This window comes from Hippopotamus amphibius, chromosome 6, assembly GCF_030028045.1.
Source record: "Hippopotamus amphibius kiboko isolate mHipAmp2 chromosome 6, mHipAmp2.hap2, whole genome shotgun sequence".
In the NCBI taxonomy this organism is placed as follows: domain Eukaryota; kingdom Metazoa; phylum Chordata; class Mammalia; order Artiodactyla; family Hippopotamidae; genus Hippopotamus; species Hippopotamus amphibius.
Genome location: NC_080191.1, coordinates 39,376,808 through 39,392,741, shown reverse-complemented (window position 1 = coordinate 39,392,741; position 15,934 = coordinate 39,376,808). Strand labels below are relative to the sequence as shown.

The window sequence follows — 15,934 nt, the reverse complement described above, 5'->3', positions numbered from 1 at the left end:
AACAAGTTCTCCAGGTAATTTCTTGTGTGTACTAACATTTGCAAAGCGCTGGTTGACATGTAAAAACGCTGTGATTCATAGAAAGATAATTATACTATATTTAATGTCAAATGCTACAAAGCAAAAACATCCAGGACTTCTGACCTCTGGTGAGGTGTTTTCCCCCGTAGAGAAAAAGTAATCCATTTGCAAAAGTAAGAGAAAATTGGGAAGGATGCAGAGGGTTAGTAGTAGCTTCATGGCAGATAATAAGAGCTGAAGAAATGGTAGAAGGAAAAGATAGGTGTTTATTTAAAAAATGACTTAACCTTGTAACTTTAACACAGGATTTCTTTTACAGTTTAATTTACCAGCTGGATATGTGGGACTGGTATTCCTGGGTTTGGCACTATCCTATGCCATTTCTTCACCACTGGTGGGCCTACTCAGTGATAAAATGCCAGTACGTACACTTCATTGGTATTTAAGAGTTACTTTTGTATGTCTAGGTTGGCGGTTGTCTAACTGTAATTCCAGAACTCTAGAGGTCCTTTGATTAGAATCAACATATTCACTTGTCTAAAAATTTTATCTTTATCAAGGTATAGTTGACAAATAAAATTGTAGGATATTTAAAGTATATATCATGGTGATTTGGTATGCAACACACTGAGAAAGGATTCCCTCCACCTAGTTAATTAGTACATCCATCACCATAGTTATCTTTTTTGGGGAGGAGAGAGTGGTGAGAACATTTAAATTCTAATATATTCAATGTTTTGAGCTGATGGAGAGGTTCCAGGGTGAGGTCTCAGTATCTGCCAACCTGTCATCACCCTGAGCAGATTCACTTTTTAATGGCTTTATCGGGGAAAAGGGGAGTCTTATGCTAAAAACTGTTGAAAACCTCTTGGTTTAGAGCTTCTAAAGGAAAAAGTTCCCTTGATGCAAAAAAGTGGTTTGACCTTAATAATTAGGGTAGAGCCCAAACGTAGTTAGGACTTGACCCAGCTGAGAGGATAGAATTTACTTTTTCTGTGGGAGTGAAAGGATTGGCGTGTAAGTATGTATCATCGGTTATCCCATAGCCATCCTGACAGAAAATCCCTTCTAGTCTCCTTTAAGTAGGTCTAAACCATTCAGTCCAGATGACTAGTATACAGAGCTAGTACTATTAGCCAGGTCTCAAGCATCTGTGACTTTAGTGCTTATTTTTGTGTTTCCCCTCTTCATTAGATGTGAGTATATATTTATAAAGACCTATTATGTGAAGATTACTTTGCAATCCAGGTGACAAAAAGCAAGTGTCTTAAACAGTGCTTGGAGCTTAGTTTTAAGACGTAGCCTTATATAACTGAATAGATATCATACCCCTATAATTTTTAGCCTACATTTGAGTAGTTTATAAGGAAACGTTTTATTTGGTACTTTTTAATAATGTGAATTTTCTAGACAGTGCATCTACTTGGTCGTTCCTTGTGGTGACCGCCTTTTAAATTGTTGTATTTGGAACAGTTCATCATGTGCGAAATCTACAGTACACTCCCTTTCCAAGGAATCCTTGTCCTTTGCTCACCTGCTGTCTTGGGGTATATTGCACTTGCTTTTGTGTTTACCATCTACCTGTTTTCTCTTACATGTAAAATTTTGTTTTCTTCAATGTATTTGGATTTTTTAATATCACGACTCGTGTTTTTCAATGATTTCTTTATTTCCCTGAATTATGGAAGGTCTTTACCTCTAAGAATTTCTTTGGACTTTCTTTACCAGCATCTAAGGAAATGGCTTCTGGTTTTTGGAAACTTAATCACGGCAGGGTGCTACATGCTCTTAGGACCTGCCCCATTCTTGCATATTAAGAGGTAATTTGTTTTTTATTCTTTTGAATTTGTGGCAAAATAGCATTAGGAATTGTTTAAAAATTTTTTGGTGTAACATTGATATGCTTAGTATCTTTGAATCTTGTTATTTAAATAATTACCAGATTTAGGACTATATTGAATTGTTTTACTGACAGTATTACTGGATGTTAGCAGTGATCTAGGCAAATAGGAATACTTAAAATCTATATCAAATAAGAAAAATGCTTATTCTCCCTTTGTGTGATCAATTGCACATTTGTACTTTATTTTAAAAATAGCATTTGTTATCTACCTTTAGCTGATAGTTTGTAGAATATACCTCTGTTTTTTCTACTCCTTTTTGCTCCTTGAGGTGGGAACTACATCTTTTTGTTTCTGTATCATCCTTAGCATGTGACAGCTGCTTACTAAGGCTTGTTTATTATCATTTATTTGCTAAAATAAAGTGAGCTCCTTAGAGCTTTTTAGGTACCACTGGGACAAAACATGATATGGAAAAAGCAATGATTTCAGAGTCTTTCAGATTTCGGTTTGTGTTTGGGCTTTGCCCGTTCCTTGGTGTGTGAAACTGAGAAAATCATTTAACTTTCAAGAGCCTCAGTTTTCTTATCCACAAAAAAAAAAAAAAAAAACCCCGATGATAGTACTGTTGAAATAATTTTCCAGGCTCAAGGTGGAGTGACTCCTGCCCAAGGGGCCACGTCAGCAAATCAAAACTTAGAAAACTTTCATGTCCCTGCAAATGCTCCTCTTGACCAGAAAAGCAGTCTATCCAGTCACCCAGTCACCCCCAAACTCCAAGCCACCAAGTCTGGTCCTCTCACCCCAAACAAGATTGACTGTGTGGCCCCAGCCAGTTAGATATTTTCTGTTTTTCTCTTCCTTGTTTTTCATTCTTTATCCTTAAGAAGCTTCATGCCTTCCATCCCATTTTGCAGTTCTCCAAAAGGAGACCGTCCACTTCTTGAAGTGTTAAATAAAGTTTGTTTATCACCTAGATTGTCTTCCTTCATCATTTTTAACAGACTTTCGTGGCAGGGTTGCTACAAGGATTCAGAATAATGGATATGAAGTAACTGACATAGGGCCCAACATGGGACAAATGGCAGGTTCCTGTCACCCTTTACCATGTCCCTTCTGTGCCATTTTTCAGTCAACGGAATTTCAAAGCCAAGCGCTTGAAGGAGCAACATTAACACTGACATTTTAACCAACTTTGAAAGGCTTTTACATGGTAGATAGGAAGGCAGGTTGCCTCCAGGCATGTGACGTGTGTGACCAAAGACATTGGGATAGCAGGCTGAATTGATTTGTTTCCCCACTCAAAAGTGCAAGGAGTTACAAGGTGCTATCGCTGAACAAAATGGGATCAGACGGGGGTCAGAACCAGACTAGTCATATAATCTGTGAAACAAACTTCGAGATCCCGCCTGCCCTCCTTGGTGGGAAGCTTTGTTGTCTCTGTAAATGTTAATTTTTCTCCACAACTCTTTTGCAGTCAGCTCTGGTTGTTGGTGTTGATATTAGTCATAAATGGTATCTCTGCTGGAATGAGTTTAATTCCAACGTTTCCAGAGATTCTCAGTTGCGCACAGTAAGTTACTTCCATTGCTTAAAGAACTATATTGTGATTAGCAATAAACATCACAAGTTTTCTTGAATTTCTCAATTTTGTAGGATGTTGGATTTTTTTTATAATATGAAATCTTAATGATTTCATGTCACATAATATTGTGATATAAATAGTATAAGCAAAAATACAATAATATAAATTATAAATATATAGTAATGTTAATACAGTGTTAGGTAAAATGGATTGTGGATAGAGGCTTGGCTTGGTGTATGCCTCAGTATAGATATACTTTTAAAAAGCCAAAGCAGGTATAAGTGAAGCACTTTGCTGTACAGTGGAAATTAACACAACATTGTAAATCAACTATACTTCAGTAAATTTCAAAAAAAGCCAAAGCACAGTGGAAAGCCCTCAGCATCATTTCCCTCTCAGAGAGGAGGTCCATACAAGGGCACCGAGTGCCCAGGTAAAATGATTCTGGTACCAATTCCAACATGTCGGTTTTTCCTCCCTGACAGCACCAAGCACTTCTCTGAAACCAGCTGGGTGTCCTGCAGTTCAATTAACTGTGACACTTTTTACCTGGAGATAACATAAGATCCCACAGGTTAAGGGCTCAGTCCCACAAGAGTGCCCTCTACTTCAGATGCCAGTTTCAAGTGCAGGTTGTTACCTATGCTTCTGACCTGACCACTGGCTGTAAATCAGAGGTTCCCAAGGCCCCCCTCCTTGGGTTCTATTAATTTGCTAGAGCAGCTCATAGATCTCAGGAGACCAGTTCACTCATTACTCGTTTATTGCAAAGGACATTAAAGGATACAGATCAACAGCCAGATGACAAGATACATAGGCTGGTGAGATCCCAAGCAACGCAACCTCTGTCCTCATGGAGTTCGGGGCCCAGCACAGTGGCACATGAAAGCATTCTGGTTTCCCAGGCTGGAAGCTTTCTGAACCTAGTCCTTTTGGATTTTTAATGGAAACTTCACTACATCAGCGTGCTGCTGAAACCATTGGCCATTGGCCATTGATTCAGCCTCCAGCCCCTCTCCCCTCCCTATAGGGGAGGGATGTGTGGGGCTGAGAGTTCCGACTCTCTAACCACCTGCTTGTTCTCCAGGCAACCTGGGTGCTGGTCCCAAAGCCATCTCATTAACATAAGAAAAGACACTTTTTTTTAAATGGCTTTCATTGGAGTTAGGAAATTCTACTGGTTTTAGGGTCTCTGTGCCAAAAATGGGGAAGAAGACCACATGTATCTTTGTCACTTGGCCACCAGTCTTTTGTTTCGTAGGCATAATGGTGAGGAGCACAGCGTGAACGTGAGCAGGGAGAAGACTGATGGCTCTGCGGCTGTCAGTTCAACAGGTCTCCTAGGAGTAAGGAGCTGCCTCTGTATTCTCTAAAAGTTGCCCATCGTTCTCTCTACACATTCATCTCATTTGAAGAATTTCTTACTTATATACTTTAATAAACATTTAATGCAAGTGGGTCATGATTCTTTTTTGTTTTGTTTTGTTTTTTAATTGAGACATAGTTGATTCACAATATTATATGTTTCAGGTGTACAATATAGTAATTCACGATTTTTAAAGTTTATACTCCTATTATAGGTGTTATAAAATATTGGCTATCTTCCCTGTGCTGTGCAATATATCCCTGTAGCGTATTTATTTTATACATAGTAGTTTGTACCTCTTAATCCCCTACACCTGTCATGTCCTCCCCTCTTCCTTCTCTCCACTGGTAATCACTAGTTTGTTCTCTATATCTGTGAGTCTGTTTCTTTTTTGTTGTTTTCACCAGTTTGTTTTATTTTTTAGATTCCGCATATGATAATATACAGTATTCGGAAGAGACTCATTTTTCTTAAGTAGTCAAAGACCTGATAAAGACAACATGAAACAGAAGAAATTACTTTATTCTCTTAACAATTTTCATACAACATGTACAGCAGTGTTAATTATATTGATCATATTGTGCATTACATCCCTAGTATTCATTTCTCTTATAATTGGAAGTTTATACCTTTTGACTACTTTCATCCAGTTCCCCCTCCTCACTTTGTCCTTTATTCTTGTCTTTCTCATTCTGGAACAACCAGTTATTCTATTTTAGGACAGAATTACTAAATTCTTAACAAAAATGTGTCTCCATACCTCATACGTTTTCTTACTAGAAACACACCCTACTTTCCTTGTATACTTTGCATACAGTTTTTTTTCCTACTGCTTTTGATTATTTATATTAATTAGAATTCTTAACTCTTAGAAACCTCAGTTTCTAGTAAAAACTGAGAAAAGCGTTTGTGCACTTTCTGTCACACCAACATTCTGTAGATGTTAAACTTGTGACTACGTCATTTCATAATTTCCAGAGTCATATGCTTCTTCATCGTATAATTTTTCAATGTAGTAGAAGGATGCTTACTAATAGAACCAAATATTTTTTGTTCCTCTATAATTAGAGACCAAAGGGAATAAACTTAGACCTTTGTTTAGTAATTAATGTTTCAGGATATTATCTTATTTTGAAATTATGTAAATATTCAATGAATAGCCATCATTTAACTTAGTTTACGGTTTCAAGTGACCAAAAAGATTTTGGAAACTATTTTAAGCAGATATATTTTATAAAACATAATCATTGTCAAAAAGTTCATTTGTAAACTTTTATCTCATCTACATTTAGTTAATTCATTTGTTCTTTTTTTCTTTTTTTAAAGAACTTTTATTGAGATACAATTGACACAATAAACTGCATATATTTAAAGTGTACAATTTGATATTTTTTCTTATTATTAATGTATATATGGCAATCCTAATCTCCCAATTTATCCCACCCCCCCCATGATTCTTAATATATGCACTAGAATTATTTTTAGAAAACCCTGGAGTAAATATTACTGTAATAATATCTTCAAATTAGAGTAGCTTTTTATTTTAGAAATGGCGTGTTCTTGCTGTTGGGTTTGTCCAGATTATCCCTGGTTTAGTTTAGTTTATCTACCATACATTATTCTTTTGTTCCATGCAGGCTTCCCTTTTAACCACAGATAACACTCTTGTCTCTCTTTGCAGTGAAAATGGATTTGAAGAAGAATTAAGTACCTTGGGACTTGTGTCAGGTCTCTTTGGTGCGATGTGGTCAGTTGGGTGAGTAACTATTGAATTTCATTCATAAGTTGGAAAATGCTATCCCTATTTTACAGATGAAGAAATTCAGACACTGAGAGGTGAGATGAGTTGCCAGAAGGCACATAATTCACTTAGGCAGAGCCACCGTTCTAACCCACGCTGTCTGACTTTAAGATCAGTTTTAATACGTAATCAAAATGGTCTCATATACTTTATCTTATTTAAGTGATATTTTAAAGTTCCTTTAACAAGAGCCTGTCTCAGTTTTGAAAATGTATTCATTTATTCATTCATTTGTGTATTTATTTTTGACTCTCTACTATACCAGAGGGATAACTGTATGCTGGCCATGTAGCTATCATCAATAAGCAGGTACTGAGTTACTTTGAAGACAAATACCTAGAATAGTGGAGAGAATAATATAAAAGTTCTTTTGAATGCATATCAACTTTTAAAAATTCTCATATAAGGCACCAATTTTTCAGAAGCAGTTATAATTTTAGGATTGGTTAAAAATTTTAAACATCAGCATTATCAGGTAGACTTATTTTATTATACCTAATGCTCTGTCCAGGAATTGGATGTTTTTGGTTAGTGTTTATAGTTTCAATATAATGAATTGAAGGTATTATGCAAAAGAAGTAACTTTTTTTTGCACTATAATCCTCTTTCTTCTTTTCATTGTTAGTGCTTTTGTAGGACCAACACTGGGGGGATTTCTGTATGAGAAAATTGGTTTTGAATGGGCAGCTGCTCTACAGGGTTTCTGGGCTCTGACAAGTGTGAGTAATTAGTCTTTTAATTTCATTTTTCATATGTTTATGGAGAAACATGACTTGGGTAATTGACACTAACCAGTACCTTTCATTGTGTTAAAGGGACTAGTGATGGGCTTGTTTTATCTATTGGAGCACTCAAGGAGAAGAAGGAGGTATGATCAACTCTTGAGTTTTTTTTCTCCCTTTAAAAGTTGGCTTGTGGGAGTGGAAAAGAAACACCATTTTACATCCGTTCTTCCAGTCTGGAGATTTCTGGGCACTCTGAGCCTCATCATTTGATAGACACACTTACAGAAATAGTTGGATGGAGAGGTAGGTACTGAGTTTTTTTTTTAAGGTGAGAAATATTGAGGTTGGCCTTTTCTTTCCTTCCACGTAGATCTAAACTTCAAAATATCCTCGGCACAGAGGAGGAACGAACTGCTCTCTTGCCTGATGAAACGTAGCCTTAGGAATCCCGACTGATACAGGGCTGGGAGGTGGATGCTCCTGGCCTTGAACTTCAGCACTGGAAGGATTTTCTAAATTTTTATATTCAAAACTCCACGGACTCCACACCAGCATCCTGAAATTGTTAACATAGTTTTGGATGATCCTGTGTTGGGCTGCACATACTGTTGTCGTGAAGAGCAGCCATATATGAAACCTTAAGTATGAGAAGAGTTGTTGAAAATCAACAAAAGTTTTTGCTTTTGAGTGACCAGACTTGGCCTTGAAGATGTTACTGACTCGGGGTGTCCTGTTTACTCTGTTTACTTTTTGTTCTAAGGGCACTGATTCTGTAAATGTACCTCTTTTCTTAACAGGGAAAGAAATGAATTGATTCGATATGCTTAAAAATAATATAAAGATAACTCAAAATATACAGAATAATTACTGTGAAATCAGTTTTTAAAATACTTGCTTTCTCTGTGTCCTGGGATTTTTGTTTTTGTTCAAAAGGCAAAATTCCAGCCTACCATGGAAAAACTCTATTGCATACCGCGGCCCTCAGCTCTTTTAAAATTTTGTTTGTGTGAAACATACAAGAATAATATTACTTAACACCTCCAATTTTGTAACATACTGTGAATTAGGATCTGGATTTATGAATAATGCGTAGTATAATATTATGTATTTCCCTTCATGTCTCTGTTTTAGTTCTATCATTTTTTTTTTAAACATACTCCTAAAAGATGTATCCTATTCCCAGAGCAAGTGAGCCCACAGAAATGCTTGTTCTGTGTTAGGGAAGGAGTTCCTCTGACTTCATGTAGAATCCATGCTGTTGTTTGAAGTGAGTGAATCTCTGCTGTGCAACTCTCATACCTTCTGATGCATTTTCATGGTGTAGTAGCCACATTTACCCCCCTTTTTTAGTAGAAGAAATGTTTTTTATCTATTTATTAATTCAAAAATATTTATTGAATGCCTTCTCTGAATTGACACTGTGCTTGATCTTACAGATTTAGCTGTGATCAAGATAAACACAGTCTAGCCTTTATGGAACTAATATTCCAGTGGAAGGAACAAACAAGAAATAAATACCAGAATTTCTAGTTATCTTGCAGAGATGCTATGATAGAAACAAACAAAAAAACAAACAAAACAAAACAAACCTGGTGATATGAAAGAGTAATTGGCTGGAGCTGATTAGGTGTGAGGATCCTCATTTAGATAAGGGCTTTTGAAGTGAGCTGGGAAGAGCGAGAATGAGCAGCCATTCTAAGGGCAGAGCCCTCCCTAGCAGGTGCAAAACAGTGTGACATGGTCAGAGAAGGCCGTGGCCCACATGGCTGGAATCTAGTAAACAGAGGAATTTGGGGGGGTGGGTAGGAACCAGCTTTTGAATGGAGGATGCTGGAATTAAATTCATATTTCAGGATGGCCATTGTGTTTGCATATCCAAGATGAGTGGGGATGCAAATTACCAGGGGTGGAGGGAAATCTTTGGAAGCTTTGAGAGAGACATTAATGGTTTGGATCAGGAAGGTGGTGCTGAAGTAGAGAAAAGGATATGTTTGGAAGTGGAACCAACAGGCTTGCTGATATGGAGGGAGAAGGAGAGAGAAATTCAGGACGACTCCTAAGACTGGGCGTGAAGGCATGAGTGGTCAGCGGTGCTTCTTAGTGAAATGGGAGAGAATGGGAGCAAAACAGACTTGGAAGAGGCAAATTAAACCATGCTCTTTCACACCACGAGAAGAAAAAAAATTTAAAGGATCACAGTACCCAGGTTGGAGAAGATGGACAGCAACTGGACCTACGGACTGTTTCGGAAGACTGTTTGGTATTAATTCCCAAAACTGAATATTCACAGATACCATGAGCTCTTCATTCTCCTCCTCCCACAAGGCCCTTTGCTCTGAGAACTCCAGAGGGTGGTCCAGTGCGTGTCAAGCACAAGTGGCCTGTCACCCCTCCCCCGCTTGCCGGAGCGGCACCGGGACGAGTGTGACTCCGGCCTACTGAAGTGGGGAAAGGGCCAGGCCTCGATCGCCCTGATTAAATCGTCCTGGCCCGTCTCCAGTGCTTTTCTTCCCTGCGCGCATGCTGCAGGCGATGGCAGGGCCGCCTGTCTGCGCCCAGCGGCCGAGGATGCTGATGAATGCCTGTAGTTCCCACTTGTACCACGTGGGGCCGCTATTAAAGCACCGCAGGGATCCAGCAGCTCCAAACGGGCCGTAGCACCCGGGCTCGCGCCGCCCCCACCCGGCATCCTTGCGTCACTTAGGACAGTCAGCCTATTGCCGTTACCAGCGTTGTTGACTACTGAGAGAGTAGTTCAAGGTCAACGCAAGGATTCCAGACTTTCTGGAGAGAGAACTGTTTGTTCCCACTCCCAACACTCCAGTCAATATCTATTGTGGATACCAGTGTATTTAAAGCCACTTTGTACAAAAACAACGTTGCCCCTTCCTCGTTTTATGATTTTAAAGTATTAAAATAAATGACCAAAAAAGTTCAGAATATGAGAAATAATAGCAGAACTTTGAACAATGAGACCAAAAGGTAGGTCAAAACTATCAAAGGAAATCTGTGTTTGTGTTTATATTTATATATATTTATATTCTTCTAAATGTAACAAAGGTGCCCAGCTTAAAAGAACTTTTTTAAAAAATGAGACTGAATGTAGAATATAATAATAAGTATCTTTTATGTTAAGATCACATTGCAACCTATACATTTATGACATACAGACTAATCCAAAGGAAAAATAAAAAGGACAAATTAAAAAAAATCACAAATCATTTTTTTAACTAAACTTTTAAAAAATTTTTGAGATAATTGTTGATTCACATGCAGTTGTAAGAAATAATACCCAGAGATCTTTACCCAGGTTCCCCCAATGGTAACATCTTGCTACACTTACAGTGCAATATTTTAACCAGGATATATTGGTAGAGTCAAGATAAAGAAAGATTCCCAGTCTCCACGTTGCCCATGTTGACACTTTTTTCTCAACCTCACTCCCTCCTTGATCTCTGGCAATCACTAATCTCTTCTCCATTTCTGTATTTTTTTTTTTTTTTTTTTGGGCACACGGGCTTAGTTGCTCCGAGGCATGTGGGATCTTCCTGGAGCTGGGATTGAACCCGTGACCTCTGCATTGGCAGGTGGATTCTTAACCACTGCGCCACCTAGGAAGCCCCCAGAGATTGCCTTTTTCATTCAGTGTAATGCTCTCAAAATCCATCCACATTGTTGCATGTGCCCATAGTTCGTCCTTTACTGAGTAGTACTCCATGTATGGACATACAGCTTATTCATCCATTGAAGGACTTCTGTATTGTTTTCAGTTTATGGGTAAAACAAATAAAGCTGCTATGAACATTCATGTACAGGTTTTTGTGTGAACATGTCTTCATTTCTCTAGGATAAATGCCCAGGAATACATGTATGGTAATTGCATGATTAGTTTTTTTCCCCAAATAATCCATTTATTTTACATAGGAAATTTGATTTGGGCAATAAATATTAAATAGCATACATCAATGCAATATTCTATATACTTGTTTATTAAGTTATCAAGATTTAAATATGTTAAACATACCTTCTCATATCTAGCTGGCAAAAGAGGTGGGTAATAAATACTGAGATAGCCAGCTAATTTAACTAAGTACAATTGATAAGTAAGAAGTAAAGAAGCCGATATCTTTTATTTACATACAATGATAGCAAAAGGGACTGATCCAAAGACGAGTTACAATAGTTTGCTTTCCTTTGGTATCACTGTCATCTGTCCTCAGTTTATGAAATAAATATGCAGGAGAGTGAGACCCAGAAACAACATACTTAGAAAAAATAAAATGTTATCTAAAGTATTAACAAATGAAAGAAAAGCCTACTTATTCAGTTTTTCATTAGGAACAACTTGCAACTCTTAAAATATTTGCACTAGTTTCTTTGAGAAAATCCACAGCTCCACTTCGAATCCCAGTTTATTTATAGGTGACAATCTAAGAAAACATGTTCAGTAGTAACTCCTGGTTTATAGTTTAGTGCAATTGCATCAGCAGTACTGAAATAACCCAGAATGTATTTCTTGTTGATTGTGGTCAACAATAGCATGACAAATACAAAAAGCAGTACATTATTATCATTTTTAAGTTTTTGTCATTCAAGATAAATTTGAATACCAAATCAGTTGTCACATTATTATATGTTTCAAAAATATAATAATGTGACAGGAAGCCATGAGGGACGTCCCTGGTAGTCCAGTGGTTGAGGCTTTGCACTTCCACTGCAGGGCGCCCAGGTTCGATCCCTGGTCGGGGGACTTAAGATCCCACATGCCGCCCAGTGGGGCCAAAAGAAAAAAGAAAAAAAAGGACAACCATGAAATCAGTTGTTGGATGAATTTGAATTTTTTTTTTTAAGAGAATTAAAACCAGTATAGGGAACCATTTCATTTAAACATGTTGACCTGAAAGAACTAGATGGCCAAATATTTCTTCAACAAAGATGGATTTATCTGGAATCAACAGAGAATTGCAATTCAGGGTTCGCAGCCATAGCAAGGCATGCACAAGTCCACACAGAGCAAGGGAAGGAGAGTGCTTTTATAGAGGGAGAAAGGAAGTTGGGAGGGCTCTGGTAAACAAACAGCCCCTGGTGTTTGGTGGGCTAAATTCTTGCCAGGAAAGAAGATGAAGTTTTCTTCTCCCTGTTGGGCTCTGCTATTCTCACAAGGTGTGAGAGCTTCCCCTCTGGTCTCCCAGCTTTATTTAATTGAGATTTCTGTTTATTAATTTTTTGCAAGCATCATACTAATACTTTTCCTGCTTATACTTTCAGAACTTAAGTGAAATGAATGTCTGTATCCATTTCCTCTGTTGTTTTCTATTGCTGTTACTGGTTTGCTTTTGCTTCTTTTATTTACTTATCCGATAAAGATTAGAGTTACCTGGTTGTCGGTGTGTCCATTCCTAAGAGCTGGGTCCGACCTCGAGATCTGAAACACGAATAGTGTGAGGACAGGGATGTGCATTTAGTGGCACTGCCATCTGGTAGTGAGGAAGCGGCAGGATTTAATTATATGCATGCACTGCAAACTCTGTGAAAGCAGAAGTATTCTTGAGGTAAAACAACATTATCAATTGGCCAAAAAAAAAAAAAAATGCATAAGAAAGGAAGACCTGCCCACACTTTTTCATTCCTGTACCTGGTGAATTTGTCTTCATACAGCTCTCAGGACTTTGGTTAGTTGATTTCAGAAGAGCAAGAACTTCCAAACAGTTACTGCACATATAAACAAATTCCACTTAGCAAAGCAGATGAACAAATTCCACTTAGCAAAGCATAAGATGTTCTGGGTCGTCAAAGCAGGCCAACACAGACTTCAGCTTTTCTTTGTCTTTGAATATGGTCACTTTGGTTAATGGCCCAGCTTATAAGAAACTGAAGAAACAGCTCATAAAGAAATTCTTCCCGCGCTGGGACCTCTAAATTTTCCACCGACATTTACCTTCCTCTTCCAGAACAGGGAACAAGAGGATACAGGAGGCACTGTGACCCCACCCCACCTCCAAGCTTGACTGCACCACTCAGGAGGGGTGGGGCTGTGATTAGTTCTTAAAGCAACTCCCCAGGCTGTTTTCCAGAGTGGCTGCACCATTTCACCATCTTCCCAACAGCAACGTAGAAGTAATCCAGTTTCTTGGTAAGTTTTGTGTGTATGTATGTGTGAGATTTAAAAAAATAGAATGATGTGTGAAATAGGGAGAGCTATTAATCAGAGGGTGAATCTGTGGGACTGCTGGAGGACAAGCCATCCAGGTGAGCTCATAGAAACAGACGTCAATAATTCCTGGAGTAACCATTCAGGTCCGATTGACGTAGAAGAGAGGAGACATGGACGACTTTGTGGAACGCGACAGAGCAATGAGAAAATAGAGAATGTGAACTAATTGACATTCTTTTAGCAAGTTAGTGGCCAAGAACAGGTGAGCATCTGACCAGAGAGATTAAAAGACCTGGGTCAACACTGCACTTGGCGTTGCCCTCACAATAGGGCCTCCATCTTGTGGGCACGAGATAATAATAACAGCAAAAACTATTCAGCACATTTATCACCATTTTGCGGGTGAGGGAAACTGCAGCCCTGAGTATAATTTGCTCTTGGCCACACAGATAGCACGTGGTTCAAACCCAGGCATTCTGGCTACAGGGTCCATACCACTAACCGTTACCCAGTATCATCATGACTCTCATCAATATACTGGGAAAAATTCATGCCATGGAAGCAAACTGTAATTAGATGCAGGATCATACACAATTTAGTTATCTCTACCTGGAGGAAGGTTCGAGAGTGGATATGTGTTACAGTAGAAGAATAATATGTTAAAAAGAAAAAATACGGGGTGAATGTGAGTCACTTTAGCACTTGAGGTCTAGAAAATGTCCAGCTTCTATTGCTCTGTTACTTCCCCTGGTCATTTGGTCATTGTTCAGTAGCAATCATGTAGCTTCATCTGGCTTCTGTGACTAGACATAGAGTTGCCAGAAAAGTTAAAAGAAAAACCTGGACACCAGAGCTGGCAGGCTAGGATAAAATACGTACTCCCTCTCCTGGTGTCTAAGGGGTCAGACTTCCCTGGCTAGCCGCTGTCCCCCGAGAAAGTAAACCAAAACAGAAAATCAGGGATGACTGAAGGAGCCACAGTCCATGGAAAAAGAAAGCAGATAGGACGTAGGGGAGTGGAGGGCTTCACCTAGACCAAACCTGTAAGTAGTCATCTCAGGCCTCAGACGTGCTTTCTCGCATTCTGGCCCACGAAGAACAACGTGGGTGGATTGTTGGTGAATGACTGTGATGCCCTCATATTGCTCACCAAAACAATACATGTACCACTGCTTGAGGCTTTTCCATTTTTAACCTATCTTTTCATTTATTTCCCCTGTAAGTACCTGAGATTTAAGTTTTATTTTTGTAGCATATGTACCCTTTCAAATGCAGGCGTCTACGTCTGCCGACATGAGTAAACACGTGACTTTGACCCAGCTGCTAGGGATCTGTGGCAGTTGTGGCAGTCATCCGGACCTTACCAAAAGCCTTGAATCTGTCTCAGTTCAGGCTGCTACAACAGAATACCATCCGTTGAGTGGCTTAAAAACAACAGATTTTTTTTTTTCTTCTTCTCACAGTTCTGGAGGCTGAGAAGTCCAAGAACAGGGTGCTGGCAGATTCAGGTCTGGTAAGACCCCGGTCCTGGCTCACGGATGGTGGTCCTGTGCCCTCACATGGTGGAAGGGGCAAGGGGACCCTCTGGGATCTCCTTCATAAGGGCAGGAATCGCATTCATGAGGACTTCACCCTCACGATCTAATCAGCTTTCAAGGGCTTCACCAGCTAATACCAGCACACTGGGGATTAGATTTCAATATATGAATTTGTTGGCGGGGGTGGGGGGACCCAAACATTCAGTTTGTAGCACCAGCTAAGAGACATTTCGAAAGTTCCTCTTGGTGAAGTCAATAAACTTTGGCAGGGCTGGATCAGAACAACATAAACGATGTGCAAGTCAATCATCAATAAGAGAGCTTGTTACTATTTTTCTTTTGAGGAAGTGGGGGCCCTCAGACAATGTGGGAGCTCACTGCCAGTTCCAAGGGGCTTCTGCAGCTCGACATACCACGGTCCTAAACTTCTGAGAGCAGAAAGCAGAAGGGTAGTTTGAACCGTGTGAGATCAGGTCAAAAACAGGTGGCGATTAGCAACTTCCTACAGCACAACCCTTTCCATCTATTGTGGGAGCACCAGGCTGTGATGAATCATTATTCTCTCAGATTCTCTCTTGATTTGAGTTGCGTGAACGGTCTGAAGAGTTGAACACCAATCCAAGTCCAGAGCTGGAGGAGCACCCCTCCCCTGAGTGGAATGTGGCCCCCAAAGACGGTTCAAGTTCAGGCTGGTTCTGCTCAAGCAGCCGTTTCCTTTCTCATAGGCTGAGTCAGACAGGATTGCTGAAGACCGATGCAAGTCTCCAATGGGGACAGGGACAGAAACATTGTTCTTTACCACTAAGTCCTTTTTTTTAGGGTACAGTCATCCTTTTTTGGGTATACAGTATCAAGAGAAAATAGTTTTAAAAGAAGGGCCCGGTTTTTCTCTTTTGGTTACTT

The 15,934-nt window shown here is 39.2% G+C and overlaps 1 protein-coding gene and 1 pseudogene across 6 annotated transcripts in view; one reads left to right on the top strand and one right to left on the bottom strand.

Annotated features, from left to right (window-relative positions):
• SLC18B1 (solute carrier family 18 member B1) overlaps window positions 1–11,105 on the top strand; it is a 29,800-nt gene extending 18,695 nt beyond the window's left edge. For 4 of the 6 annotated variants that reach the window (XM_057739195.1, XM_057739192.1, XM_057739193.1 and 1 more), the window contains exons 8-14: window positions 341–442; window positions 1,750–1,841; window positions 3,340–3,435; window positions 6,495–6,569; window positions 7,240–7,333; window positions 7,430–7,482; window positions 7,710–11,105. In XM_057739195.1, the coding sequence (XP_057595178.1) occupies window positions 341–442; window positions 1,750–1,841; window positions 3,340–3,435; window positions 6,495–6,569; window positions 7,240–7,333; window positions 7,430–7,482; window positions 7,710–7,776 (579 nt within the window). In that variant the 3' untranslated portion in view covers window positions 7,777–11,105. Of the gene's footprint in view, window positions 1–340; window positions 443–1,749; window positions 1,842–3,339; window positions 3,436–4,708; window positions 4,794–6,494; window positions 6,570–7,239; window positions 7,334–7,429; window positions 7,483–7,709 lie in introns of those variants that run through there. The other 2 variants (XR_009054322.1, XM_057739194.1) reach the window with 2 other exon arrangements.
• Window positions 11,106–12,557: 1,452 nt separating this feature from the next.
• On the bottom strand, window positions 12,558–13,273 carry LOC130854887 (splicing regulator RBM11-like; annotated as a pseudogene).
• Window positions 13,274–15,934: the final 2,661 nt, after the last annotated feature.